Source organism: Notechis scutatus, chromosome 4 (genome assembly GCF_049901735.1).
Source record: "Notechis scutatus isolate UNSWTSFEM ecotype Mainland chromosome 4, rNotScu1.2, whole genome shotgun sequence".
Lineage (NCBI taxonomy): Eukaryota > Metazoa > Chordata > Lepidosauria > Squamata > Elapidae > Notechis > Notechis scutatus.
Window position 1 is genome coordinate 85,441,994 of NC_142012.1, and position 26,768 is coordinate 85,468,761.

A 26,768-nucleotide genomic window follows, 5' to 3' on the forward strand; every position below is an offset into this window, starting at 1 on the left:
AATAGATGTTTTCTGGGTCCCTTCCATTTCTATGAATCATGATTTATCATTTGGTTTTATTTCATATCAACTCTATTTTCTGCTTCTTTGCTTCTTTTCTTTTCTGCTTCATTTCTATGCCAGAAACATATGATTTTAATATAATTAGAGCTTTCTGTTAAAATTGATGCAATTTCTTACATTTATATCATGTTGCAATCATACACAGACATTCTGTGCTTCATAATATACGGCAAAGAGGATGCACAACAGAGGAAATGAAATCAAAGGTTTTAAGACAACACTCAACAATCATAAGTTTAAAGAATGAACATGGTTACACAATTTACCAACCTGATTTACAAAAATGGAGGAAACAAATATATAAATTCAAATATAGTAATCCCAGAAGAAAGGGGTAAACAAATCAAGTACTTCAAAGAATTTCCCAAGATAAAATCAGAGTGATATCTACATCAACTCGAGTTTATTTCTTCCAATAAATATAAATTCAAACAATACCTAGAATATACTGAAGATATAGAAGATGCCCAAAAATATTTTAAGGTAACAAATAGGAAGTATCTGAGGCTTAAGTACTACCTTGATGTTTGAACATAATAGTTTCAAAGTGCAAAGATAAATTTTCTAGACTGCAAAGCTAACAACTGCAATAACAATTTATAAAAGGGAAATATAAAGTTCAGAAATTCACCATTTTAAATGCAATCATTGGCTTTTCCTAGGTTATAGATTTTGAAATTTTTAATCATAAACTGGAAAATATTTGTAATGACCTCTGTGCATACCACAGAAATTGAAGGTCAATTCCTCAGGGTCTAATTGCTATTTTTTTTAATGTTGCGTTGTTTGAAGAAGAAATCCTCCAAATTGCCAGCTGCTCAAAGATTCAGCTTCTTAATCACACTTTGCCTTTAGATTCAAAGGTAAATACAGAAAGGCAAATATGTATTGCTTTCACTAGATTATTGGGCAGCCATTTATGAGAGACAGATGACACGATCTATCACATTCTTTTTTCTGTTTTTTTTTCTTTTTGTGCTAAATTTCCTTTATTAAACTGATAGAAGAGTACAAATATCAGTAACAATACATTAAAACTGCTACAAAATAACATCCACTAATATCATGAATCAAAATATAGAAAGAATATAATATACTAGAAAGAGGGAGAAAAGGGCAGCTTGCAAATATATAACATTAACCTAAGAAAAAACGGACTGATGTGTATCACTGTACAACACTGTTTGAGATGCTTCACCATCTCAAAAAAATTAGAAATGATCACTCCCAGCTGCCAAAGGCAACCCATTGCCAGCCTATACCACCTTAAACCTTTGGGTGAATTTCAAGACATTATGAATATCAAATCTGGAGAATAGACCCTTGGTACCTTGATAGGCCACATAGAAATACACATGGATATTAATCTTATGATATTATTCCTTTTTCTATATAGAAGGGAGGGTGTTTCTCAGGAATTCTATCCTCTTTCTCTCTTGAGAAACAAAGGTGAAGCCCAATGTAGGGTGAATTCATTGGCCACCCTTAATTCCCTCCTTCCATCAAGAAGAATGTGGAGGCATGGCTGGAATACAATGAGGTCTCTAGACTGAATTAGTCCCATGGACCAAGACTTCCTATTTTTCATCATTCCTATCCCTGATCTATTCCAAGGATGAGTTCCCTTCCTACAAGCCCTGGCCTTTGTGGTTATAGCCAGGTCATTCAAACAAAATAGTCTTGACTGCAGGGTATTCAGAAGAGCTGTGAGTTTTGCAGAAGTAAGAAAAATAAGAAAGCAGAACCAGAAGCGGGCATAAAGATGCTTTCTTTGGTCATGGAATGCTGACCAAATCTCTTTTAAAAGAGAAAATGAAAAACCAGAAGAGATGGGGCAGAGCAGCAGAACTATGAAACCAGTTTCTGTTGGACTGACATTTTAAATTGTTGTTGTTATTTATTAGAAGATCAAGAGAGGACTTTCGGGCTTCTATTTTTTTCTCATTAAAAATGAGTTTAAAAACTCATTCCAGTGAGTTTTATGATTAAAAAAGGATTTAGTTGGTTTATTTCAGGCTTGTTCTGCACTTTACCATCTACTATATTGGCTTTTTTTTAAAAAAAAGGATATGGAAATAATATAATGAAGCTTTGATTTCAGGCTCAAAATTGGAACTATACAAACTTCTTGCAGATACATGTGTTGTGTTATAGTTTAGAAGAATTCAGAAGCTCCCCATTTCACTCAGCCAGAGCATAACCTTCGTTCCTCTTCAATACTCAAGAGCCCCATCCCTTAAAACAGCATTTCCTGCTTTATATCCTTGAGATGGGGTGAAGCAGATGCCCCTTCCAGAAGAGTCAATGGGCTATCAAGCAAATCTTTCTACTGCTCCTTATATTCAGCCATTCAACAAGCATAGCACAGAGAAGGAAGACAAAGGTGATTTTCAGTCTCAATTCCCCAGTCTCCCAACCTTTCATTTTCTTTTCCTACCACCCTTTTTAAATAGGCTTAAATGAGAAACACAGAAGTACAGATATCTGCAGAATATAAGATAAAGAATAAACATTACCGGTAATATATTCCTTTTAGGTTCCTCTGTGCTCCTCCCACTGGAGGCCTTTCATTGCCTGGATCTCAGAGGTAGAAGGCTGAACATGGCAAATTTATCACGTACTTTAATGTTTAGAAAAGAAGTACCACTTAACTTTCAATTATTTACTGGTTAAGTCCTAAATTCTGTTTCTGCTATGCCTAATTTTCTTGGGAAAATTAACAAGAAAAATTTGAAATAGTGCTCTAGATATTCCCTGTCTGAACCTACAGAAAATTCCCAATGTATCACAACAAATTTGGATAACTGATACACAGTACAGGTAGAGTGTAAAGATCTTTCATCCATGGGTTATTTTATGACTCCAGTAAAGAAAATAAATTCACAGGACCAAATAATTATGTATTGCCCCACAATTAACTGTGCAATAAAACTTCAAAGTGCTTAGTTTTTTAAAATCTTAATTTTTTATGTCATGGAAGGTGGAGGATTCTGTAAGAAGTATGAAGTGATTGAGAAAGGTTTTCATGATGAGGATTTCATTCTGAAACAATGAGATTGGACATTGAACATCAATCTGGGTGCCCAGTTTCCCTATATAAGATCTAATGTAAGATTGGGGTTCAACATAGAGAGTGAGACCCTATGCTGCTTACAAGCCACACACAGCATTTAAATGAGATAGGAACCAACATGGTTCAACTCAAATATGATAATAGTTCACAACTTTTAAATCAACACCACGGTATTGTTTACCATACTTGCTCTCAGATCCATGACAAAGTATATTCTTAATATTTGTATTTATAACGTAACACTAGGAACGTTGTTCCTCGAAGAAGCCCAGAATTAGCTGAGAATTCTCAGGAAAATCCAAGCAAACCACTAGCTCATGTTCAAGGTATCCTGAAGAAGCATGAGAGAGTGAGTCATGGGATCACTAAATCAGAATATTTGAGACAGCAGCTGATTAAGAAGGTCAAATGGCACCTTGACATTTTTCAGCTAGAGTCTCTAAAACTCTTATTTACACTGCACTGCACTGCACTGTTGATGATCAAAGAGAAGCCCCCCCAAAGCCTAGAATCTCTGCCAGGAAGGAAGAATTTTTCAAGGAAAATTCTTTGAGTTTTTATCACAAGAATACACACCAAATATTAGCTAAATATTGAAAATTGCATCATGTTTTGCCACTTATTTGGGTGGGATTCTGTTTAGCCAATCTCCCCTCTATTATTTTGTCTGTTTGGCAAATGTCCTGTCAGTTTTTCCTCATTCTCTTCTTTCATCACTTTCCAGTGACTTGAAGCAAAACATTTTAAGTGAGGCTCCTGGTAGTCCCAACACAGTCTCTTTAATATAGTATTTTCCTCCCATTGTGATATCATTTGGGGCAGTCCTCTTTACACACGTTTGTCATGTCTTTTTGCAAATGGATCAGAATCAATAATGTGCATCTACATTGGGGGGGGGGGGTGTTCTCACACTCCAAGCTAAGCTTCTTTCATACAGGTGTACAAAAGGGGCACGGTTTGGGTCATGTAGCTGCCTTCTTGCAGATGTTAACCTTATCCATCCTCCACCACAGATGCTACTGGTAGTAATCAAAAGTCAGAGGATCAAGTATAACTGCTTCTGTGAAAGCAACTTCTATCTTTCAATGATAGAAGATACTTTCATGCAATGTATCTAATCTGGTTCTTGAATACTGAACTGACACAAAAATTTGAAAGATAAAGTGACCCTATGGGTTGCACTCATTGAAGCTGAACCATGAAACAATTTCATCAAAGATGATTTTGGCCAATTTAGCAGCTGTGCGAATCATCTGCTAGGTTTTTACTAAATCTGGTTAAGCATGTTGTGTGAACTCAACCAAATGGGATCTGAATATAGTGCTTGTTCCTCTCGCAAATATTCTCTGTAAAGAGAAAGGAGGGAAGGAGGGAGGGAAGGAGGGAGGGAGGGAGGGAAGGAGGGAGGGAGGGAGGGAAGGAGGGAGGGAGGTTCAAAGACTTGGAAGGATTACAAATAGAAGACATAGTTGTCTGTCTTAAGTTTGATAACTACTGGAACCAAATGAGCAAAAATGTGTAACAAATTTCAACCCATCACATGGAAAGGTTCTGAACAGATTTTGCCTGAAATTAGGAAACAGTATGTCCCCTCACAACATTTTTTCTTCTAAAAATATGTTAAATTTTCCTTAAAATTACATTCCATTTTGGCAGCCTTTTCCTTCCCTTTCCTTCCTACCATAAGCTAGAGTATTATTTACAAATAGGATAATTTCATAAGTCAGCAATACTTTCTCTCCTAAGGAGCCTCTTAATGCAGTCAAGTATCCCAAATAAAAAATTATTTAATTCACTCTAGCCTTAATTTTCTCAATCAATTATAGGGGTAAGATGCCAAAACAAAGCTAGATGGAAGAAGGGAAACTATTTTAAAGTGACAGATTTGGATTTGCAGATCGGAGAATGTTCCTGATTGTAAGCATTCAAGTCCAGTAGGAAGCATCAGAACAGAGTGTCCTTGAGAGGTTAACCCAGGATACATGGCTCGATTTCCCTTCTGTAAACAAGGGCTGTTGTTGGGAGTCATTACTTTTGCATGTTGGCCTTTTCAAACCTGGTCAACAAATCTGCAACAGGTGGAAATTTGATATTTTAGTTAACACAGAAAGCCCTTGGAAAATATATTACTCTCGTTTTTTTATTCTTCTTTTCAGTCACTGTCAAATTGTTGGAGACTTTCTTGGCAAGGCTTTTCAGAAGTGGTTTGCTCCTTCCTAGGGGTTGAAAGAGAAAAACTCACCCAAGATCATCCAGCTGTTGGCTTTGTGCCTAAGGCAAGATTAGAATTCATGGTCTCTTAGTTTCTAGCATGATGTCTTCACCACTCTACCAAACTGGCTTTCAAGTTTGCTTAGCTGTCAACAGAACTTCTCAAGAATTCCTGCCAACAATTCAAAATACTTCTTCAATTCTTCAATATGGTGGGGTGGTTTTTTTTTACTCTAGCTGATTCAATCAGCTTTCAGAAGTCTATTTTCAGACAAGGTGGCTTGGTTGGTTTTATTTTTGTTCAGTCAGTTTGCATATTTTGATCAGGGAATGGTAAATGCTTGTGGGCTTCATTTGATACTTCCCTTCAAGCTGCCACAGAGTCTTCAAGGAGAAGAATGTCTAAATCCACTCCCAACAGAATCAGAGGCTAAATCCTTTCAGATCCTCACTTTGGCTTTGAAGCCAAACTCATTCCATAACAGTCTATCACCTTGGGATTATGTTCATGTTTCCTGGAACATCTGCAAGCTTCTTCCAGTGGGGTCTTCCAAAGTGGGGTTAAAGACTAGATAGGCGAAGGTTTCCTTTTCATAGATAGATCTAAATATGGAAAACGAAGTAGAAGTGAGTAATATATGAGATGTTGCGAAAGAGCAAAGGTTGGCTAGTCGGCACTAAGGCTGCTTCCTCCTGAGCTTGCGTGGAGGCACATTGCTCCCATGCTGCTCTCCCTTCTCCTTGCGGACACAGTGATACTTGGTGACACGTTTGCGACACTGTTCACAACGAACTGCACAACACCAATGGAATTTGCAGTTGCAGCTCGACACCATTTCTGCTCGCTGTTCCTGCACAGCCAACCCACAGTCTGCACACAGGCGCTGGCAGCTCCGTTTCTCCCACTTACTCAGGGCCTTGCCTCTCTTCAGACACTCCCGGCCTTCCGTACCCAAGAGGCCCAAAGTCTTGTTCTCCAAGCAGTAGTCAGGAGAGTCTTCCAGGTGGACAAGCTCCTTTTTGGAGATTGAGCTGAAGGTTTCCACGATGGCACCTCGACTTGCAGCGCTATTGGCCACCCCTTTCAGTATGTCTACTTTCAGTCCTTTGTGGTACTTCTCTTTCAGGTATGTCCCCACTTCTCGAAACTCAGGGAGTTGCAGCCAGCAGGTCTGGGTGGTGCAGCTGCCCGAAACCCCATGACACTTGCAGGTTCTCTTCATAGTTCCTTTCACTGCCTAGAGGGTAAGGCAACAACAGAGCAGATGTCATGCAACAAAACTAAGGAACAAGAATGTCCTATTCAATAGAGAGAATTGAGATTTTTGCCGAAGATCTGTCTTAACAACTGGCTACAAACATGTTTTTCAGTTCCTTCCAGAAAGATTTTTCAGAATTTTGTACAATGATACGAGCAACTTCCTTTCTTTCTCCAGATTAAAATAATGAAGGGCTAAATGCAATCATGCAACAAAACTAAGGAACAAGAATGCCCTATTCAATAGAGAGAATTGAGATTTTGCTGAAGATCTGTCTTAACAACTGGCTACAAACATGTTTTTCAATTCCTTCCAGAAAGATTTTACAGAATTTTGTACAATGATACGAGCAACTTCCTTTCTTTCTCCAGATTAAAATAATGAAGGGCTAAATGCAGTGATTAGTTTTCAAAGCTATTATTTGGATTAACTAAGTATTTATTCCTTCCTATCACATTAACTCTAGGAAAAAAAACCAGTTTGATGATAGGAAGTCATAGTCATGCTAGTTATTGCAAATGGTATTTTATTATATGCATAAAATACTGTACAAAAAGTAATAATGATAAATTGCTCAGATTTTATGGCTTTCCCCTGCTTTGCAGCTGACTGCTGGTATACACAGTTTGAAAACTGCATGATGGATGAAATCATGTCCATGGAGAAATGGGGGTCAGCAAAATGGAGACCGGGCTCGTGTTGGAATTGCCTGGCCCTACTGTATATAACAAATAAAGGCTTGAGCTCTAGAAGTGGTCCATTAGCCATATCAAATCGTTTATGAAGTCTTCTTCCCTTCTAAGTGAAGCTTCAGCACTTCCACGCTACCAGTTCATCTTTAAGCTACGTTACTAGGAAGTAGATTTTGTTGGATAATTGTTTCATTTTATTTCTTAAAAATAGTCCTTTTCAGAACACCTATTTTATATTCTATATATTGAAGCCCATTTCTTGCATATTTGAAAATATTTCAATTGTTGATAGTCAGTTGAGCAAGAAGCAGCACCTGCACATACCAGTGAGGGTGTTGGTGGTGGGTGAAATAGTGAGAAGCAAGAGGTCAAGAGGAACCTGGCATGGTTTTGGGTGAAAAGAGGACCTGCCACTTTCCAGCATGCTTCCCAAAGCAGCAGGGCAACTGCTGTAACTCTGGTTAGCCGGGCAACAGTCCATCCCAGGCACAGGTTAAGGGCCCTAAGAATGGTCTAATGTGGCCTAGTGTGGCCACCAGATCCCAGTCATCAATTACAGCAGATACTGCCTTGGCTCTGTCCCACCCCAGCCCAGCCATGCACTCCCCCTAGGTGGCACACAGGAGGTGGTGGGAGTGGCCCCACAGCCAGGCCACTCCTGTCCCGCCATCTGCCTCCCATCCCCTGGCAGCGGCACCAGTAGCAGCAGCCCTGTCCACAGGAGCCCTGCCACCCCTCCACTCTCCTTCAACTTGGGCAGCCTGCAAACCCAAAGGGAAGCTACTGTCTCAGCCCACCAGACAAACCAGCCACCTCACACCTTTCTCACCCCAGTTTTCTCAGTTGCTGCTCGTTTCATCTCGCTTCTTTTCATAACTGTCTATCTTTTAGTTTGCCTCTTTTTTAAAATTTCTGAGCTCTGGGGTCTATGGTACCAGAACTCCCAGGGAGATATTTTTGTTTCCTTCTCCTGTCTCCTGCCCAAAGCTCATGTTTGATTGGCACTGCTGCTTTGATCAGCAGATGGGTCCTTCTGATGACGGGGAAGGTTTAAGGAGATGGGGACAGAATTTGCACAGGGGTTTTTAATACACTCAGGTAGACGGTCTTTCCACCTGTGGGGTGTAGACTTTTGGTTGGTGTGCATTTACAAAAGAGAATGTCTTGGAGAATATTTTCCACATGGTACACAGGATTGCTACCATAAAGTGATCACGTTCTTAAGTCTTTAGCACAGGGTTGGGATTCAAATTTTTAACAACTGGTTCTGTGGGCATGGCTTAGTTGGTGGGCGTGGCTTAGTGGTCATGTGACTGGGTGGACATGGCTTGGTGGTCATGTTATTGGCTGGGCGTGGCCAACTCAATATCACTCACATCGAGGCATGCATCTCCTCGCCTGGCCTCTCATGACTGTCGGGATGCTGCAACAGTTGTAAGTGTGAAAAATGGTCATAAGTCACTTTTTTCAGTGCCGTTGTAACTTTGAATGGTCACTCCACACATCAAAGTATCAGCAAAGGAGGGAAAACTAACTCCAGAGAAGTTCCTGAGACAGGAAATCTAGTCCTGCTAAGAATGTAATAAGGGTTAATGGAGAGGCAGTTTCTGTAAGCAACACCAGAATGTTTCCTTCCTGCCTTCCTTACAGGATTAGGCCAGTAATTTCTTCTAACAACCGGTTCTCCAAACTGCTTAGAATGTTAACAACATTCGAATAGGTACAAACTGGTAGAATCCCACCCCTGCTTTAGCACCATAAAAGCAAATAATGAAACAATGGAAAACAAAAATATCTTCTTTTTGAACTGCATATATAAAGCTTTTGTTTAAAGCTGGCTGAAGTCACAAATAGCAGCAGTTAGGAAAGTAGTTGTGAAAATACTGATTAGACACATGGAAGTAAACCTAAATCTTTCCCTTCAAAAGCTGTTTCAAATTATTATTCACTAGCTCGATACCCGTGCTTCACTACAAAATTATGTGGTCGGGCTTAGTTTTGGGGGAGGAAAATAAGGAGGGGGAAATTCTGCCTCTGCCTACCATCATCTATCTGGCTAGCATCCTGTCAATGTGTGAGGGAGTTGAGGGCTGTTTGGAAACTGAAACAGTATTTGCTGTGTGAGCAAGGAGGAGACAAGCAAGGAGCTTGGGCGTGGCTTAGCTCAACTGTTCTGTACTAAAGATGCTTGGTGCTGTGAAACTAAAACTGAAACTGAAATTCCTCTCCTCTGTTTGTGTTTTGCACCTGGAACAGATTTCTTTTCAGGTGGGGAAGGGGAGTAGAACTCCTTAGCATCAGAGCGTGTTAATAATAATATACAAAATACTAATGCTCTGGTGGTCATTTCAAAAAACACTTTCTTAGCAAGCACCTAGAAGCCAAGAGGAACATACATGCCAAATTTCAAGTGTGTGGGTTTTACGGTTCTGGAGAATTTGTGTTGATACGTGAGTGGTATTTCACTTATATATATATATATACATTAAGATTACAATATCAAATGACTATTAATAAACATGTGGGAAGTAATTTTATTTAATCAAAATAAAAAAATTAAGGCACCAGGCTAGAAGCTTGGAGACTGTGAGTTCTAGTCCTGCCTTAGAGGCATGAGAACTGGCTGGGTGATTTGAGCCAGTCATTCAGTCTCAGCCCAATCCAGCTCAAAAGGTTATTGTTGTGGAGAAAGGAGGAGGAGAAAGGACATCAGGCTTGGGTAACAAGCTGGTTAGTCAATTCCTGTCATAACCAATGGACCTACACTCAGGAGACACTTGCAGGAAAATACTAGAAATAAAAAAGGTATATTTAATCAAGTATATTTTGCCCTAGTTCCACCAGCAATTTGGGTCAAAGTGTCTGCTCTAGTTCTCAAATTCATAATATTTTTGTTTTTCACACTATGAAATTTTGTTTTTCACACTATGAAAAGTGATGATAAAACAATTTATTATAGCTGAATTATATAATTTTATAAAATGTTCTGTTATTCTTATAAACAAAAGGTAAGAAAATGAAAAGGCATAAATATATAACCCTAACATTTATGCCACAAAAAAGATGCACAACTCATAAGATACCTATTGTTGATAAGATACACAACGTCTGGCTGACTCAACCAGAACTGAACTGTTTTTATCTATTGTTGCTTCTAAGTTCCGTAGGAAGTTAGCACCCACCCCTCTCCTAGAAAATTGAAATAGCCTAGGAAATATTAAAAAGGCAGAATATTTCCTCTAAAAAGAGTAGAAACTCAGAAGCAGAATCTCACCCCCACCTTTGTTAATGGGTGGGCCATTAAGGCCTGGGCCAGAATACTTTACATAACAAAAATCTCCAGGTAAAGCTATAGCAATTGCCAAAAGCCCTTTTAAGGGCATAAATCACCCAGCAAGGCTCAACCAAGCCTGGAACTCAGGACAGCCTACAGAGTTGCCCCTGCATGGGAGTCTGACAACCAATCAGAATACAAGCTCCAATTCAAATCCCAACAGAGGATATAAAACCCAGGCACTCTCAGCACCTCAGCCCTTTTTTCTTGATCTCTTCCTCTTCACTCTGGAGCTCCAAGCCATGTGGTCCTGATATTAAACCTTCCAAACAGCCTCCATGTTTCCAGTGTCTTTTTCCGCACTTGGAACTGAACCCAGAAGGATATTTCTTCCAACAGTACCATACACAATTTTTAAAAAATATTCATGAATCTTCATGTGTAAATATGATTTTTTGAACATTTGTTCTCCAAAATGCTAAAAAAAAATTGTTCAGGAAATAGGAAACATATTAGTTCACTCCTGAACGAATAGGATAGTCTTACATGCAACTGGCCCTTTGAGGGCCACTATAATGCTGATGCAACCCTCAGTTTGACACCCCTGACTTATAGGATCCCTGAGATCAATGCCTGCAAGGAGGCAAGCTGTTCTGAAGAACTCTGCATTGTGAGCAAAATAACATAAGAGGGAAGAACCATTTCATGATACTTAATGACAGGATCAGTCCTGTGGCAAAGAGAGAGAGAGAAAAGCAGAAAGTTGTACAGAAGAGAAAGAGAAATGAGTCATGACCTCCAAGGTACCTTCCAACTCTGTTATCCTATGAAATCTATGAAGAAATCCTGTACAAGATAATTAGGAAATCTGGTTCAAGTTCCAAGCATTGCAAAAGTTCAGACATTGATTGACTTTTCCGGTATGTGACCCAGAACTTCATAAAGAAGAAAGTTTCTTACTCCACTCCTGCATTAGAATGAGTAATGCCCCTTTCATGACTGGCAATCATGTCTCAATCAGCATAATCAAAGAATTTCCAAAGCCAAGAGTCAACTTGCCCAACTCTACACTGTAGCATTACAAATATGTTGGCTTTCTGCCCGAATGGACATTCAGAATAACGTTGGAACTGTCAGCTTTACAAAGTAGACCAGACAGGAAATATGAACAGATAAATTAAAACTATTTTATTGAAAACATTAGCAGAATATTGCAAGTTTGAAAGTACAATTCTGCTTTTGTCATCTTTATAGACTAATAACGTAGGGAGGACCTGTTTCCGCTTATCACTCCCCGCACCCCGCAGCTGCAGGCTGTACTCTCTTATCTGACTGTTCCTATCTCTTCTCTTCTCTCTGTCTTCCAAGGAAATTCCCACATACAGGAGCACCCCCACTTTTTAAAGCTTTTTCTGCAATCTTAGTAAGTGAAATTCCCCAATAACGCAGAGTTGGCTATTTCAGCTTCCAAATGTTTCATTAAAAATTTATACATAGCAAACACCTGAAGACTCCGACTCCCCCTGGCTTTTCCTGACTTTTCTCCTTGCAGTATATGGAAATGAGATTACCTTTCGGCCAGCTTCATTGTTATGCAGATTCATTGCTGCTCTGGCATCCTGCCCTGTTTCAAGGGCATCCACAAACTGCTTGGAAATGGCTTCCCCAAAGCCCACATTGTCACTGCAGCCTCCCCACAGCCATCCTTGGCCTCCTGCAGAGACAAATGTGTCACCCGACTGTTAGATGGGATCCGTCAGTGGGTGTACTAAGAACAACAACACATCTGAAGCCCAGAGTTCAAGGCAGGGGATTCAGAATACACGTTTCATCCTTCTGGACCCAAATCCCTGCTCTAACCCACTTTGCTTCCTTTTTTCTTCTTACTCAGATGTCTGATCTAAAAAATGTAGTGCAATGCTGAAATGATGCAGTCTTAAGATACAGAAGATTTTGATTTTAAGGGATGAATCCATGAAATAGTTCTAAGTTATTTTACCCAGGAAAAGTCTTATTGTATGCCAGACTAACAATTATATTCCAGAGATTTTAAAAATTTGCGTAGAATCATGTCTTTAATTTCCTATACCTTTTTACTTTTCTTCTCATTTCTCATCAAGGAGAAGCATTAAAAGAGTATCTTTTTACCTTTTCCTTCTTCACTGTCTACCAAGTCTTACATTTGACTATTTTTCATTTCCCAATCTCTGAAATTTTACCCTAGAAATTTAAATCTGCATGAAATCTAAGAAAGGTTGCTCCAAAACCTTTGCACTACTTTTAGTGAAATCTGGCCCATTTGTTCCCTTCCTCCTCCTCTTCCTCCTCTGCATATTTCAACTCATTTTGCTAGGAAACAAAAGGATGCAGCCATTTATGCTTTTTCCATGCCAATCAATGGGAAAAAAATCAGTTTTAAGAACATCTCTTGATCTGAGCAACGATCTGATAACTTTATTGCCCTACATTGTGCTCCACCTTGACTAACCAAGCCAGTAAATAGGAGACAAAAAGGTGCAGCTTTTAGTACATAAAAAATTATGATTACTGGTCCAGAAAGGAGGAGGGCGGATAACGTGGATAAGATACCTGCATAACTATATAAATATCACCTACTTTCAGATTCCTGATCACAGAAAAGGTCTAAATAGTACCATGCAAATAGGAGACATTTTGCCTGCACGTGTCCTTTTAAAGGCTTTTGAGTGTGTCATCCATGCTTAAAATACATCACTGCTCTCTTACCTCTATTTCTTAAAAAGAAGTTTAGTATGGCAAGAGGCGAGTGGAGAAAGACCCTACATAGAGAGGTAATGTGCTGTTAAGTTTACTTCTTACCAAACTGTCCATTGCGAGAATCATCACATCCACAATTGTCAAAGTCCCCAAGGCTGCAGTTTCGTGTCAATGTGTACATGACCCCAGCTGAGCTGATTGCATGAACAAAAGCTGTTTCTCGGTTAGCTGTGAAATAATTACACAACAACTTAGCCAAAGAAACTGCAGCTTAGGAGAAAACAGCAGAATTTATTGTTTTCTTAGCTTTGTAAGTCTCTCAGATGCTTCTGTTTTCAATTGAAAGTCCAGTCCAGGATTCATCTGAGAGGAAAATAATTTTCACTGAAATATGTTGTTAAATATATAAAACTGTGGGGAAAGCAGCATCTTAATAGTTGTTTACAGTAATTTAGCTCCCATTAATGCACACAAGCTGCTGTCATGCAGCTCAAATAAAAAGCTACTGAAGAAAATATTTTAAGCATATTTTTAACATTTTGTCTTATCCTGCACAATTTTGCCCTAAAATAAGAAATAGGAACTTACCATTCCTAAATTATCAGTGGCCTTATTAAGTGTCTGTTCATATGTAATTGGTTTTCCCAGTTCATTAGAAGAAAAATGTATCAGTGGCTTTAGGCAGAAGAAAATAGTTGAAAATCTTCTGGCCAGCTCCTTCCCTGACAATTGGCCATAACTTATAGAAAGAAGGTAGAAGTGGGCAAGGAACTAACTTCTCAACAGGCCTTACCAGTGGTGGGATTCAAAAATTTTTACTCCCGGTTCTGTGGGTGCAGCTTGGTGGGAGTGGCAGGGGAAGGATACTGTAAAATCTCCAGTCAGAGGTGGCATTTGCCAGTTTTCCAAACTACTCAAAATTTTCACTACCAGTTCTCCAGAACTGGTCAGAACCCGCTGAATACCACCTCTGGGCCTTACCCACTTCAAGCCCTTTGGAGTGGTGGAACTATGAGGAATGCAACAAATGCTTATTAGGTTCTGTAATTCTGTAATTGCTTCCTTCAGTTAAGTGCTAGTTCTGTCCAGTATTTACTCTTAATGGAATTACTCAATGTTACAGAATAACAAAATTGGTGGAGTTGTTCTAGTCTAACTCCCTGCTCTAGCAGGAGAACTTATACCATTTCAGAAAAATGGCTCTCCAGTCTCCTCTTAAAAACCTCCATTATTTACTCACATAATATGGCTGTAGTATTATTTATCCTCTTATCTTCTTTATTCCCCCTCTTATTTATATTATGATTATCATTGTTTTGTTGCTTTGCATATACACTGAAAGTTTCTGCACCAGAGACAAATTCCTTGTGTATCTAATCACACTTGACCAAATAAAGTATTTGGTCAATTCAGTTGAAGTGATGGAGCACCCACAACTTCTGAAGGCAAGCCATTCCACTTCATATGTTTTAGCCTCCAGCCCTTTCATCATCTGTGTTGCTACTTCTCTGCACTCTTTCTAGAATCTCAACATCTTTTTAATATCATGACCACCAAAACTGGATGCAGTATTCTAAGTATGGTCTTACCAAGGTATTATAAAGTGGTACTAACACTTCCTGACTCTCTCCCTCTATTTATGTAGCCTAGGATTACATTGGCTTTTTTGGCAGTTGCATTCATACTTCATTAGTTAAAAGGGATTTTAATACTGAGAGAGGAATAAAAATCTATCTGTATCATATAACAAATGGCTATGTATGTATACCACTGTCCTGTTATCTGCTCAGTCTCCTAGCTCAACATGCATCTTACGGTAAACTATACTTCCCATTTGGAGGCCAGGTCACCTGTTTGGGTAGGAGCTTTGGAAATTCTTTGTAATCCAGTGTTGACTCTTTCTATCCAGAATGGTTGGCTGCCATCAGCAACTGCTATGTTTTCTCCTGTCCCCAGACTGTTCATGAACGCATTTAAAAAAAAAAAACCTAATCTCATTTTCTAAAGGATTTCACTCTAAGCTTTTCTTAAGTCTGAGGACTGTCAATTTATTTCTGCCTTAGGCTTCTTGTTCTTTAACTAGTAATTATGGCTATGGACCATAGCAATATCTTCTTAGGATAGAATTACCTACAATTTAAAGGAAATACACACCTGCAGGATATAACAATACCCAAGAAGTAGCAAGCAACGTCTTATTCCATAAGGAAGTCTTATTTATCAGATTCTAGCAGAGAAATATCATACTGTACATCATAGAAATGCAACTGGTTCATGGGTAATGGAAGTTGTCCCCCCAATCATTTTTCTTACCACTGCGAAGTCCTCCATGGCTGGAAAGTTGCAAAGCCCTCTCAGGACAGTTCCAACGATCCCAAGCAAACTGGAACTTGCATTCCTCAATACCACTCTGTGCACCAGCTGCAACACTGCTAGAGTAGATGAGGTATGCCTGCAAGGGGAGATAGCAATAGCACTTAGACTTATATACTACTTTATAGTGCTTTACAGCCCTCTCAAAGCTGTTTACAGAGTCAACATGTTGCCTCCAACAATTGGGGGTCCTCATTTTACCCCACCTTGGAAGGAAGGATGTGTCAACCCTGAGCCTGATGGGGTTCGATCTGCCAAACTGCAGTAGGAGTAGCTTGCAGTACTGTACTCTAACCACTGTGCCACCGAGGCTACTCGGATGGTCAAAACAAGGAGCTTCCAGGTAAATGGCTAAATTGGTCAACATTCCCATTTTTCCAAAACAATGTTTAGGCAAAACACTGGTTTAACACTGGATAGTCTAGTGTAATTCAGCCAATAAACATCACATAGTGGAAACACCAGGCTCCCATGAGCAACCTAGTGGTTTAAGGTACATTTGTAATGGGCAGGGAATGGAAGAAAAGTGAGCCCTTCCTACACTCAAGAAGTAGGGAGTAGCTCATGATAGGCCAAGCAGAGAGTTCCCAGATATTTAACAGTAGTGAATTAAAAAAAAATAACTATTAGTTGACCAAAATATATTCAGAAGATGTCAGTTTTTAACCAAGTATTTCACTGAAGAGCCAGAATTTTACAATCTTCTTAAAATGTGCTAGGAAGATGCAATGAAGTAAAAAAGCAGGAACCTGGGGCTTTATGAAGCTAGAGGTCTAAAATAGGCTACAGATACTAACCAAAGCATATTAGAACTGATATGAAAGCTGTTGTGAATCAATAAAAGTTACTAACATAAATGCAAATCAGGGTTTTAGCAGATAACCCTATAAAAGGGTTGCTGTTGCCCATAGCCTTGCTCTGTTCTGTTCTATTTACGATTATTAAAGAGTTGAAGTCACTGGTCAGATGTCTGGTCTCCATTATTTCCCAAACTTAACAAAAGCAGACTAGGCTGCCAAATAAAAACCATTGGATAGTCTAGTGTAATTCAGCCAATAAACATCACATAGTGGAAAGACCAGGCTCCCATGAGCAACCTATAGTAACTAGTGATTTTGAACAAATTCCATGTACATTAATCACAGTAATTTACACTGAATTATCTGGAGCATTCATTATGGGGCAAAGCATATATTTTGTAGGAACAAAATATTATAAAGAAGATGGGCTCTCCTGTTTCTAGTTGGATTAGAAGACCTCCAAGGTCCCTTCCAACTCTAATTCTGTTATTATTCTATTAAATTAACACCATTAGCAGCCAGATTCTGGGTTGTGCATAACATATGTCAGTTGAGAGTCAATCTCACTATTACAGTTTACAAGCTAATTTGCCTGGTGCCTTTAAAGGATTAATGGCACAGACCTGTGTACAATTTAATTACATTAAATAACAACACAGGGTTCTCTTCTTTAGAGCAGGAATTTAAAAAGTAGAAAGAGGGTTTTTTTGCTTTCTACAAGTCAAGTCTAGCTTGCAAATATCCAGCCACATATTTATCAAATCTGGGAAGGAGGAAAGAAACAAGGTCCAAATGATTTGTGCTTCTTGGAATTAGGAATGGAGATCAAAGGGAATGCACTTACCTTGGGACCAGTCATCAGGAAATTATTCACTGACCTGGAAGGGAGAAAAGGCTTCATCAATGGAGAGCAGCAAAGGGAATGTCTGGAATTCCACTGCACTGTCCCAGTTCATCCCCCTCCTTCACCCCTCCTAGCCAACCTGCAGCAATCTCCCCCCTGCACCTCATCACACATGACAATTGCCTCCCATTAACTAAGGCTTGTAGTGACTAATCTCTCTGCCCTGGTCTAGAGCCTCATCAAATTTTGAGAAATGAATGTCTGAATTTAAAAAAAAAAAAATTATTTTTGAAAGCAGGCCTGGATTTACAAAAATTAAATTATTCTCTCTCCGCCGAATCCACTTCACAGGGTTGTAATATGAAAAATTGGAGGAGTACTAGGTATGGTAATGCACAACACAGAAAAGTCACAGCTGTTTAACTATTTGATTCAGTCTCCTAACAGCAACAACAAGAAATGAGCAGAAAATTAAGAAAAGCAGGATGAAAGGACAGATATGCAGACTATAATTCATAGTTACATAGCCAAGGAACAGTTCTTTACGTCAAATGTTTAAATCTCCAGGACCATAAATCACATTCATACAGGAAGAGCAAGATGGTACAATTGCATGAAGAATTTTTGCCCCCTCTAATTGTGTATTTCATTGAGTTCCTAAGTGAGTTCCTGCAAAATTTACAACCAGTCCTTTCTCAGTCTAAAAATTCTAACAAAATGACTGAAACAACATTACTATCACAAACACTTGTTATTAAATACTGGGACTATGTAGAAGAAATAGGATGCAACATAAAATATACTCTGTTGTAAATATTAATAAACATCTGGAAAAGAAAACTACTCCATTGAATCAATCTCTGTAACAGAAAATAATAATTTTTGCTAGCTCAGAAATCCTACGGTAGCTAGTTTAGAAAAGTGAGAACCTACTTCACTGTCCTTGTAGCAGACTGGCCTGACCCATGCTGTCCTTTGTAGCAGCAAAGAATTCTCCGTGTGGCAAAAGATGATCAGGATTGGTGACTCTTTTCCCTTGAACTCAAAGGTGCTTTGTGAAAGCCTTAATGAACAAAAGCTGGATGGGTAGAGGTCAATAATTACAAGCCCATCTGTTGGCAGTCTTGGTTCCTAGAATGTAGCAGCTCTGAATTTAAGAAAAGTAAGTGAATTTTACAGAAAATTTTCTGACAATAAAAGTAATGCAGCAGTGGGACTAGATACTCATGGGATGGGGTCTTCTTTTCACCAAATGTTTATGTGAAGGGTGGAGATATCAGATTCTGCAATTTGGATTCCTGCACTTAGCCTAAATTGGTGTTTTTCAATCTTAACTACTTTAAGATGGGTGAACTTCAATTCCCAGAATTCCTCAGCATTATTTGCCCTGTCGGGCAATTAAAAAGCATAGTTGACCTAAGAATAACTAGAGTTAAATTAATATATGCTGAGGTTATGTCAAGGAGAAACACAAATTATTATGCATTGACAATATGTCATGGTTCATAGTATAACAGTGATCCCCAACCTAGTCTCATAAAACAAGATGGCGCCAACCGGTAGGACTTGTTCCACGGACGCGTCCACGGACCTGGTTGGGGACTCTGGTCTATAACATTGTTTATTGACATAGCCCAATAATTTGATAACTTAGTATTTCCCAAAGTTTTAATTCTCTATGGAGAAGTTTGTATGGAGAATTCCTTGGGATGTGAAATCTCTTAAAGATCTTGGAATAATTGTTCCAGGAAAACATTCTATGTTTGTAAATGTAAATATTTTAAAATGTTGAACTCAAAGTAATACAGTATGGATATACAATAAATAGATGGTTAATGATCTTAAGAGGCCACTAAAAATGTTATAAAGTACCATAGAACTGCAGAGAGTTATTCTGCAACGGGAAGAATGAATGCTGGCTGGGGAACTCTGGAAGTTCAAGTCCACACATCTTAAAGTTGGTGCAGGGGTTGGGAAACCACCAGGTGGTGTTTAGATGGTGTAAGAGGAAAAATGCTAATATATGGAAGGCTTGTTTAGGGAGTGTCTGTCCAGCGGTGATCATAGGCTGAAAATGCTGAAGGGGAGTGGGATGCATGTCGGGCTTCCACTACAGCACTGCCTGCATTGCTTCCCCCACCCACCCTGTAACTATTCTGCTGATTTTTCATTGATTCTACATCACAAAGTGCCCACATGGAATATGGGGAGGGAGAATCTCCCCCTACCCAGTTCCTTTGCAGATTTAGACTTGCTGCCTTAGGAGATAGCATGAACCAGTGGAGCTGAGTATAACTTTCAATGGTTTACTTGAGACATGTGGAGGAGGAAGAAGAAGCAGAGTTCTGCTCTTCTCATGGGTTTGAGGAGGATTCCTCTGTTGCAGAGAAGATTGTCAAGAACAGGTGGCAATGACCAAAAAGAGCTATGGACTGTAAGGGGCAAGTCTTGCCAAGCTAATTTTATCTAATTTGAGAAAAAAAATGATGGGATTATATACTCTACTATATGTGTTATATACCCTAATTTAAATATACCATTAATGAAGTAGACACAAACTAGATCAAAAATTGTATCCCAAGAGTGCTATCAGCTCATGAAGAAATATCACAATGGTCAACCCTATGTCCTTTTACTCTTCAATATTTTCATTAGTGTTTTAAATGAAAAAGCTGGAGGCAATACTGGCTTATGGAAATTGCAATTATACAAAAACGGTGGCCCAACTAACACCCCAGGAGACAGGTTTTAAATTAAACGGGTTGGGAAAAGAGGATGAAAGTAATAGAATGAAACTTGATAGAAGTGCTTCACTTAAGGGGGGAAAAAAGATAAAGAATGGATGGGTGAAAACCACACTTACTATTAATATTTTTTAAAAATAAATGAAATACTTTATTTTGGAATTGTTCGTAAACTAAATATGAGCCAGAAAAAAAAAATATAGTTATCAAAGAAGAAAGTATTAGTTTAGGCTTCGATAGAAAAGTAATTCCAAATTCTGAGAAGTAACCATTCCACTTCCAAGTGTTTTCCCACTTTTGGGCATCATAATTTAAGAGGAGTTCAGAGAAAATAGAGGAAGCTTGCTGAAGGATAATCAAGATCTGGGGACTAGAAACCAAGACCTATGGAGAAACACCTGGCCATATTTAGTCTTGAGAAAGGATTGGTGAACATTCTTTAAATTACTGGAAACATGTCCCACAGAAAGGATCCAAGCTGGATATAAAGTATAAAAAGCAGGTTCTGATTTAAAGTTTCCTTGCTGTGAGAGCCGTTCAACAGAGGAATCAATTATTCAGAGAAGCAGTGGCCATCCCTTCCCTGGATGTGCTCAAGTGGGGGCTAGACAGCCTCCTGTCTGAGATGCTTTCATTTAAATTCCTGCAGTGAAGGGGGTGGGGGTGGGGGGTGTTTGGACTCCATGGCTTTCATGACTCCTTGCTATGCTAGGGTTCTATGTGTGATTATATCATAAATCATTTACCTACATGCTAATAACCTCACTGGCTTGATCCTACAACTGCTATGTTTTTTTTTTTATTATTTCCTGTAAAAATTCACTTTAAATATCATTAGGATATTGTAATAGTATTAATGTTTTAGAGAGACCCCAATTAAATCTACTCAGTTCTCAGTTATTCTTTCCAGTTTAGCTTTCACTGAGAGACAAATATGAGATATAACTAAATTATTATTCCAGATATTTTTTGGGGGGGGAGGGTTGCTTTTTGTTGGCAATACCAAATAACCATTTGAGGAAGATGCTCATTCTGGTTAAAAATTTCTTAAGGGACAACCTTTAACCTCTTAAGCAATACTGCATCTGTGTAAATTGTGCACACAATTTATTGTGATAACCCAGACAAAATCACAAGAATCACAGCTGGAAATTGTATGGTTGAAGATTGACTATTCTATAAATGCTTATTATCCTATTTCAAAATGTTTCTCAGAATTTACTAATTTCATTTAACTATACCAGACATTTCTATTTTAAAAATTAAAAAAGTTTCATTCTTTCTCTCTCTACCAAAAGACTACAAATTTCATTGATTTGCTAATTTGCTAAAACACACTTTTTTAAAAAAAAACAAACACACAAAATTCATCCACTGATTAATTTGCTCCCCATCTTGATGAGAAAAGTTTCCTAGATGCATTATTGGAGAATTCATTTAAGGTCTACCTTTTTCCTAAAGGTTTTGATTAAAGATACATTTATTAAAGAGATACCATTTGCATTGTTTGATACTTTTCATAGTTTGATTTTGTTGAATATATCTTTGTATATATTGTGATGTAACAATTGTAGTTGTATTATACCAGTTGTATTATATTCTTCAGTGACAAAGAAAAAAAATACAAAATAATGCTATAATGTTAAATGCTAAAAAGCCTTCAACTTTTGGCAGGCGATATTTTTGGAGAAAATCTATGATATGTTTCTTCTGGTTTCTTGCTGTTTTTACACATTCCTTCACAACACAGGGAAGTGGCATTGTTCTCCTATCAGCTAAGCTACCAAAATCCGACTCTGCCTGTCTGAGTAAATTTCAGTTGTTGAAGGGTAGGTTTCAGCTGTGACTTAACCTGGGTACTGACTCAAATTCTTTCATATCATTCATAATCTCAATTTAAGAAGTATTCATAGTGGTTAATGAGGAAGAGAGGAGAAAAATTATAACAATCGACCAAACACAATCAAATTAGTTAATGAACAAGCAATAAAATCTCATCTGCATTGACTAAATCAAATATTTTTTAAAGGTCAATGTTATTCTAAAGGGGTAATTGAGATCACAAGCATGAGTGGATAGAAACTAGAGTTACTCATTATCTTACTTTTTATTTGAATAACATTTTCCATTTGGCAGATATCCACATAAGGAAGGCATTAAATTAGATGGTAGCTATTTTCTGATGTGGCAATATAGCCACAGTACATACAGTAAATCCTAAAATAGAATCATTCCTTTCTATTTGTTAAGGTAACAAAGATTGGAAAATTAATATGTAATCTAGATGGAGTTTATCAGGATGGATCCCAGTACTAATGAATGGGTGAGGCCAGACTTTATTGCTCTAGTTAGTTGGATTGGCCAGCCTTCCACACAGACAGACAGACATACCCCCCCCCCTCCCCGACTACCACCACAAAATGTTTAAATACTGCTTAAATACTGCTTAACTTATTATTCTGCTATAAAAAGGCCCGCATTGTATATGATCAGAAAGAAGGAGCTATCAACTATGGACAAGGCATACAAGACTGCCAATGGAAGCACTTCTAGAACTCATCCTGATCCATCATTTTGGAACGACAGACAAGTATGAATTTCTTCACAAATTGCAACCGATTCCTGAAAAATCTGGCCACTATTCATTACCATTGTCCAACCAGGGTCAGTGCAAATCTAATCTTTCAATAAGCTTGTGGGTTCTGGAAGATGTGGGGATAACTGCCTAGCTAATGGGATAATGAAACACATCAAATGTCAGCTGGAGGTGTCATCTCCTTGCAATTTAAACTGCCTTATGAAGTGGCATTAAGCACAAGCTCTTGGTTTCCAGACACCTCTGAAAGAACAGCCGATTTGGACCTCAGGAACAAAGAGCAGGTACAAACTGCTGCAGCTGCCAAAAATGCCGATGCAGACCTAGGCTGCATCAACAGAGGTCATGTACTGCTTTATACTGCACTGGAACAGTGCTTCCAGTTTTGGTCTCCACAATATAAAAAAGACGCTGAGGTTCTAAAAAGACTGCAAAGAAGAGCAACAAAGGTCTGGAGAGTATGATGAATGGTTGCAGGAACTAGTTATGTCTTGTCTAATGAAGAGAAAGGCTAGGGGGGGATTTGATCATTGTCTCCCAGTATTTGAGGGGTTGTCACAGAAAAGGGGGGATTGGTTTATTCTCCAAAGCACTTAGGGTAAGAAATATTGGGTAGAATATTATTAAAGAGAGATTCAACCTATAATTAATGAGAAATTTCCTAACAATGAGAATTATTAATCAGTGGAATGGCTTGCCTCCAGAAATGGTGGGTGGTCCTTCACTGGAGATTTTCAAGAAGAGATTGGACTACCATTTGTCCAGAATGGTATAGGGCCATGATGGCGAACCTATGGCATGCATGCCGGAAGTGGCACACAGAGCCATCTCTCTGGGCATGCCAGTCATCACCCGTTGCTCTTCTGGGTTCCAGCACGTGTATGCACGCCAGCCAGCTGGTCTTCATGTGCCAGAAACTGGAAGGCCATCTTCGCAGCACGCACACATGCGCCAGGGAGCTGCTCTTCTGGTTTCCAGCGCTCCCCCACTTGGTGCCGAAAAGGTTCGCCAACGCTGGTATAGGGTCTCCTGTTCAAGCAGGAGGTTGGATTAGAAGCCCTCTAAGGCCCTTTCCAAACCTCTGTGTTCTAAGTTCTAAGTGTGAGAAATAGTCCTGCATTTTTTTCTTCACCAGAAAAACATGACCATTTCAAATATACTTTGCTGTTTGAGGCAAAAAATTGCAGCAGTGGAATTTCCCCAAATATTAGTATTCACCTTTTTATTGACTTTCCAAAGCATAAATTGCAGGTATAAACACATGGTTTTTATTTATCCCACACAAGAGGGATTTCTTTCAGTATTGTGGGTCAGAGGTACACAACAGGAGGCCCTGCCCAACAAGTAGATGATATCCAGAACGTTGGCATTCTTTAGTATTGTTGGCAGTTTGAGGAGTTAAGGTATAAACTGATGTCTTTAGCCTTATAGAGATTTAACACCCTCACTTCTCCCCCTAAAAAATTCCTTTCCCTCCTTCCAAAGTGTAATCCTCAATATTTATATAATAATACCATAAAATGTATACATAATCCTAATCAAAAGCACACAATTATTTAAACTCCAAATACACAATCCATAAAAATTCATAATAAAGATAACAAAATCACACAAAAACCAGCATGACAGGCAATGCTCCCAATATAGTGCCTTGCCTATATCTAAGGCTTACTGCAAGAATCTTAGTTTAACTAAGTTCAGAAACATTGAAAGAGAGGGGTCTGTCCAGCTTTGATGGGGCAAGCTGGAGCAGCCATGGAAATGGAGTGTATTCACCCTTCTAGTCCTGTTGATCGTTTTGGGGAAGTGTCTTCAGCATACCTTTTCATGTCACACGTGGCCAATAAGTAGCTTCTACATGGTGGAGCTGATTCTATAACAGTGAAGGACCTGAGTCATGAAGGGACCTTATAGGAATTACTAGCACCTTGAACCAGACCAGAAATCAATTAGAAGCCCATGCAGATTCCCCTCCTCCAGCATGTGTCTTCTGGTAGGTAGCTCGGGTGAAATTCAACCACCTTGCCCCAGGTGGTAGGGATGATTTGAATCGGTAAAAAAAATCATTCCTGGTTGCTATTACTATTGTACCAAGTATACCAAGCCATGTCCACAGCCTCACCCACAGAGCCAGTAGGGGAAATTTTTGAATTTCGCCCCTGATTGCGTTTTGCTCCAGCTGTAACATCCAAGGTTTGTTCGAGGACAGCACTGTACAGAGTAAATTACAGTGATCCTTCAAGGGTGTAAGAAGAAGAAAAGTCACTGTTGCCAGGATGCTCCTTAAGCTGGACAAAGGTTGTGCATTTGTGCACGGTAGATTCCCGTGTATTGACATAAAATGCTCTTGAGCTGTGGATTGAGCTTAAAACGTATGGTTGATGCTTGTTTCTCTTGTTATCATAATTTCTGGAGTCTTATTAAAAATGAAAAGATTGTTTTGCATGCTTTTATATTTAGTATGTGGTAAAATCACTGTTAAATTGTCAAAAAAGTTTAGTATTTAACCGTCACCAACTTGATGGCATATAATCAATCAATCAAAAGAGCGGACAGCTTGGCAAACAGAATCTGTAATAAACTGATCTCTCCCAATGGACATTTAAACCTCAAAAGGATGGACAGCAAACAATATCAAGTGATAGGAAGGGAGAATCAAGGACTTCCGTCAATGAACATATTTTACTTACGATAAATGCACTGTTACTTATTTATAAGAACTTACACATGTGAACAATTGCCCAATAAAAGATAATATATTGCTTATTATTTTTTTATTGTGGTTCTTTATTTTTTTTAGTATTTTTATTTATATATAAATATTTTTGAAAACAGTGTATTGTCCAGGCATTTCATTTTGCTAAAAAAGCAACAAATACACTGATAGTGATAATAATATACATAGTGATTATAGCAATATTTATAGTTATATTAGCTTGTTTATGATCATGCTCATTATACTAGTATGCTTATAGTCATAGACAATGTTCCTCTTTTGCCTGCACATAATCTTTCTTGATCTAACTTATACCTCTTATATCTAACCATTGATAAAACCTATTCCATATTGAATAGTACTCTTTTATTTTCAATGTCAATCTATCCATCTCTATACAGTCTAATATTTTCCAAATTATGCTTTCATCTGATGGGATGTTCTCATTTTTCCTATATTGTGCAAATACAATTCTCACTACTGTCAATACACGAAGTATTAAATATAGTGGTTCTTTATTTTTTGACATCCTTTCCAGAAAAATGTTTTAATAAAAAATATTCCAATAAAATGCTTTTATTCCTCATTAATAGTTTTTGTAACAGTTATGGAAAAACATCAAAAAATCAACTGAATTGATTCTCTGCTTCTTGGAATGATCCAGTTTATCTGGATCATTTTTCTAAGAATGATAAGTGGAAACTTATGAAACACAAGCCAGACAATCTGAGATTAGGAAATGCAATGAAATTGCAGAAACATATATCTTATAATGCCTGATCTTCCTCCTACAATTCAATTATTAGTCTAACAAGCTGTGATTTCAATGGCTTCTTACAACAACAGTGGTAGTAAATTTTTTGTCCAAATACATGGAAAAGAAATTAAATGAATTTATAGCTTTGTGAATGCTGCAGCTTGGAAACTTTCCAATAAAGAAGATATCCAGATTAGTGAACAGTTCATCTTGAAAGTGAGAAGTCCACAATCTTTCTAAGTAATTCTCTTGAGTTTCCCTGATTTTTCAAAATATTGACCTCAATAAAGGACTCATGATGAATGGCATCAAAGAACAAAAGCATTTAATTCTGCACAATTGTTCCTGTCAGCCTGTCTATAGAGCAAAGCAAAAAAACCTCTGATTACTCACCAAGGATGGCTGAGATGGAAAAGGGATACAAGGAGCAAGGTGCCTGGATAACAGCCAATCCAAAACATAATATGTCTTCCAAAAATAAAACAAGAAAAAGAAACTTTGTGAAAGCAAAACATAAAATTTGAACTATTAAATGACTGGTAGAAGGTGAAACAAACTCAAAGAAATGTAAAATGAGATTCTAGCTTCTGCTCCTTGAGTATGGAGAAGTTAAAAGACCTCAACTATACT

At 38.3% G+C, this 26,768-nt stretch overlaps 1 protein-coding gene across 1 annotated transcript; it reads right to left on the reverse strand.

Moving 5' to 3' along the window:
- Positions 1-2,758: 2,758 nt before the first annotated feature.
- On the reverse strand, positions 2,759-26,732 carry WNT8B (Wnt family member 8B). The gene is made up of 6 exons (XM_026672780.2): positions 26,532-26,732; positions 17,326-17,359; positions 15,622-15,760; positions 13,411-13,536; positions 12,144-12,286; positions 2,759-6,585 (listed from the first exon to the last, which is right to left on the reverse strand). Exons 1-6 carry the CDS (start codon positions 26,651-26,653, stop codon positions 6,025-6,027), a joined length of 1,125 nt encoding a protein of 374 aa, XP_026528565.2. The 5' UTR covers positions 26,654-26,732; the 3' UTR covers positions 2,759-6,024.
- Between the last annotated feature and the right edge of the window lie 36 nt (positions 26,733-26,768).

Excerpts from the sequence above, each read along its gene's own strand:
- WNT8B (XM_026672780.2), bottom strand. The coding sequence starts at position 26,653 with ATGTTTTGCTTTCACAAAGTTTCTTTTTCTTGTTTTATTTTTGGAAGA. Across the intron at positions 12,287-13,410 it reads TTCTCGCAATGGACAGTTTG|GAGGCCAAGGATGGCTGTGG; the intron begins GTAAGAAGTAAA and ends TTGTCTCTGCAG. Across the intron at positions 6,586-12,143 it reads ACAATGAAGCTGGCCGAAAG|GCAGTGAAAGGAACTATGAA; the intron begins GTAATCTCATTT and ends CTTACCCTCTAG.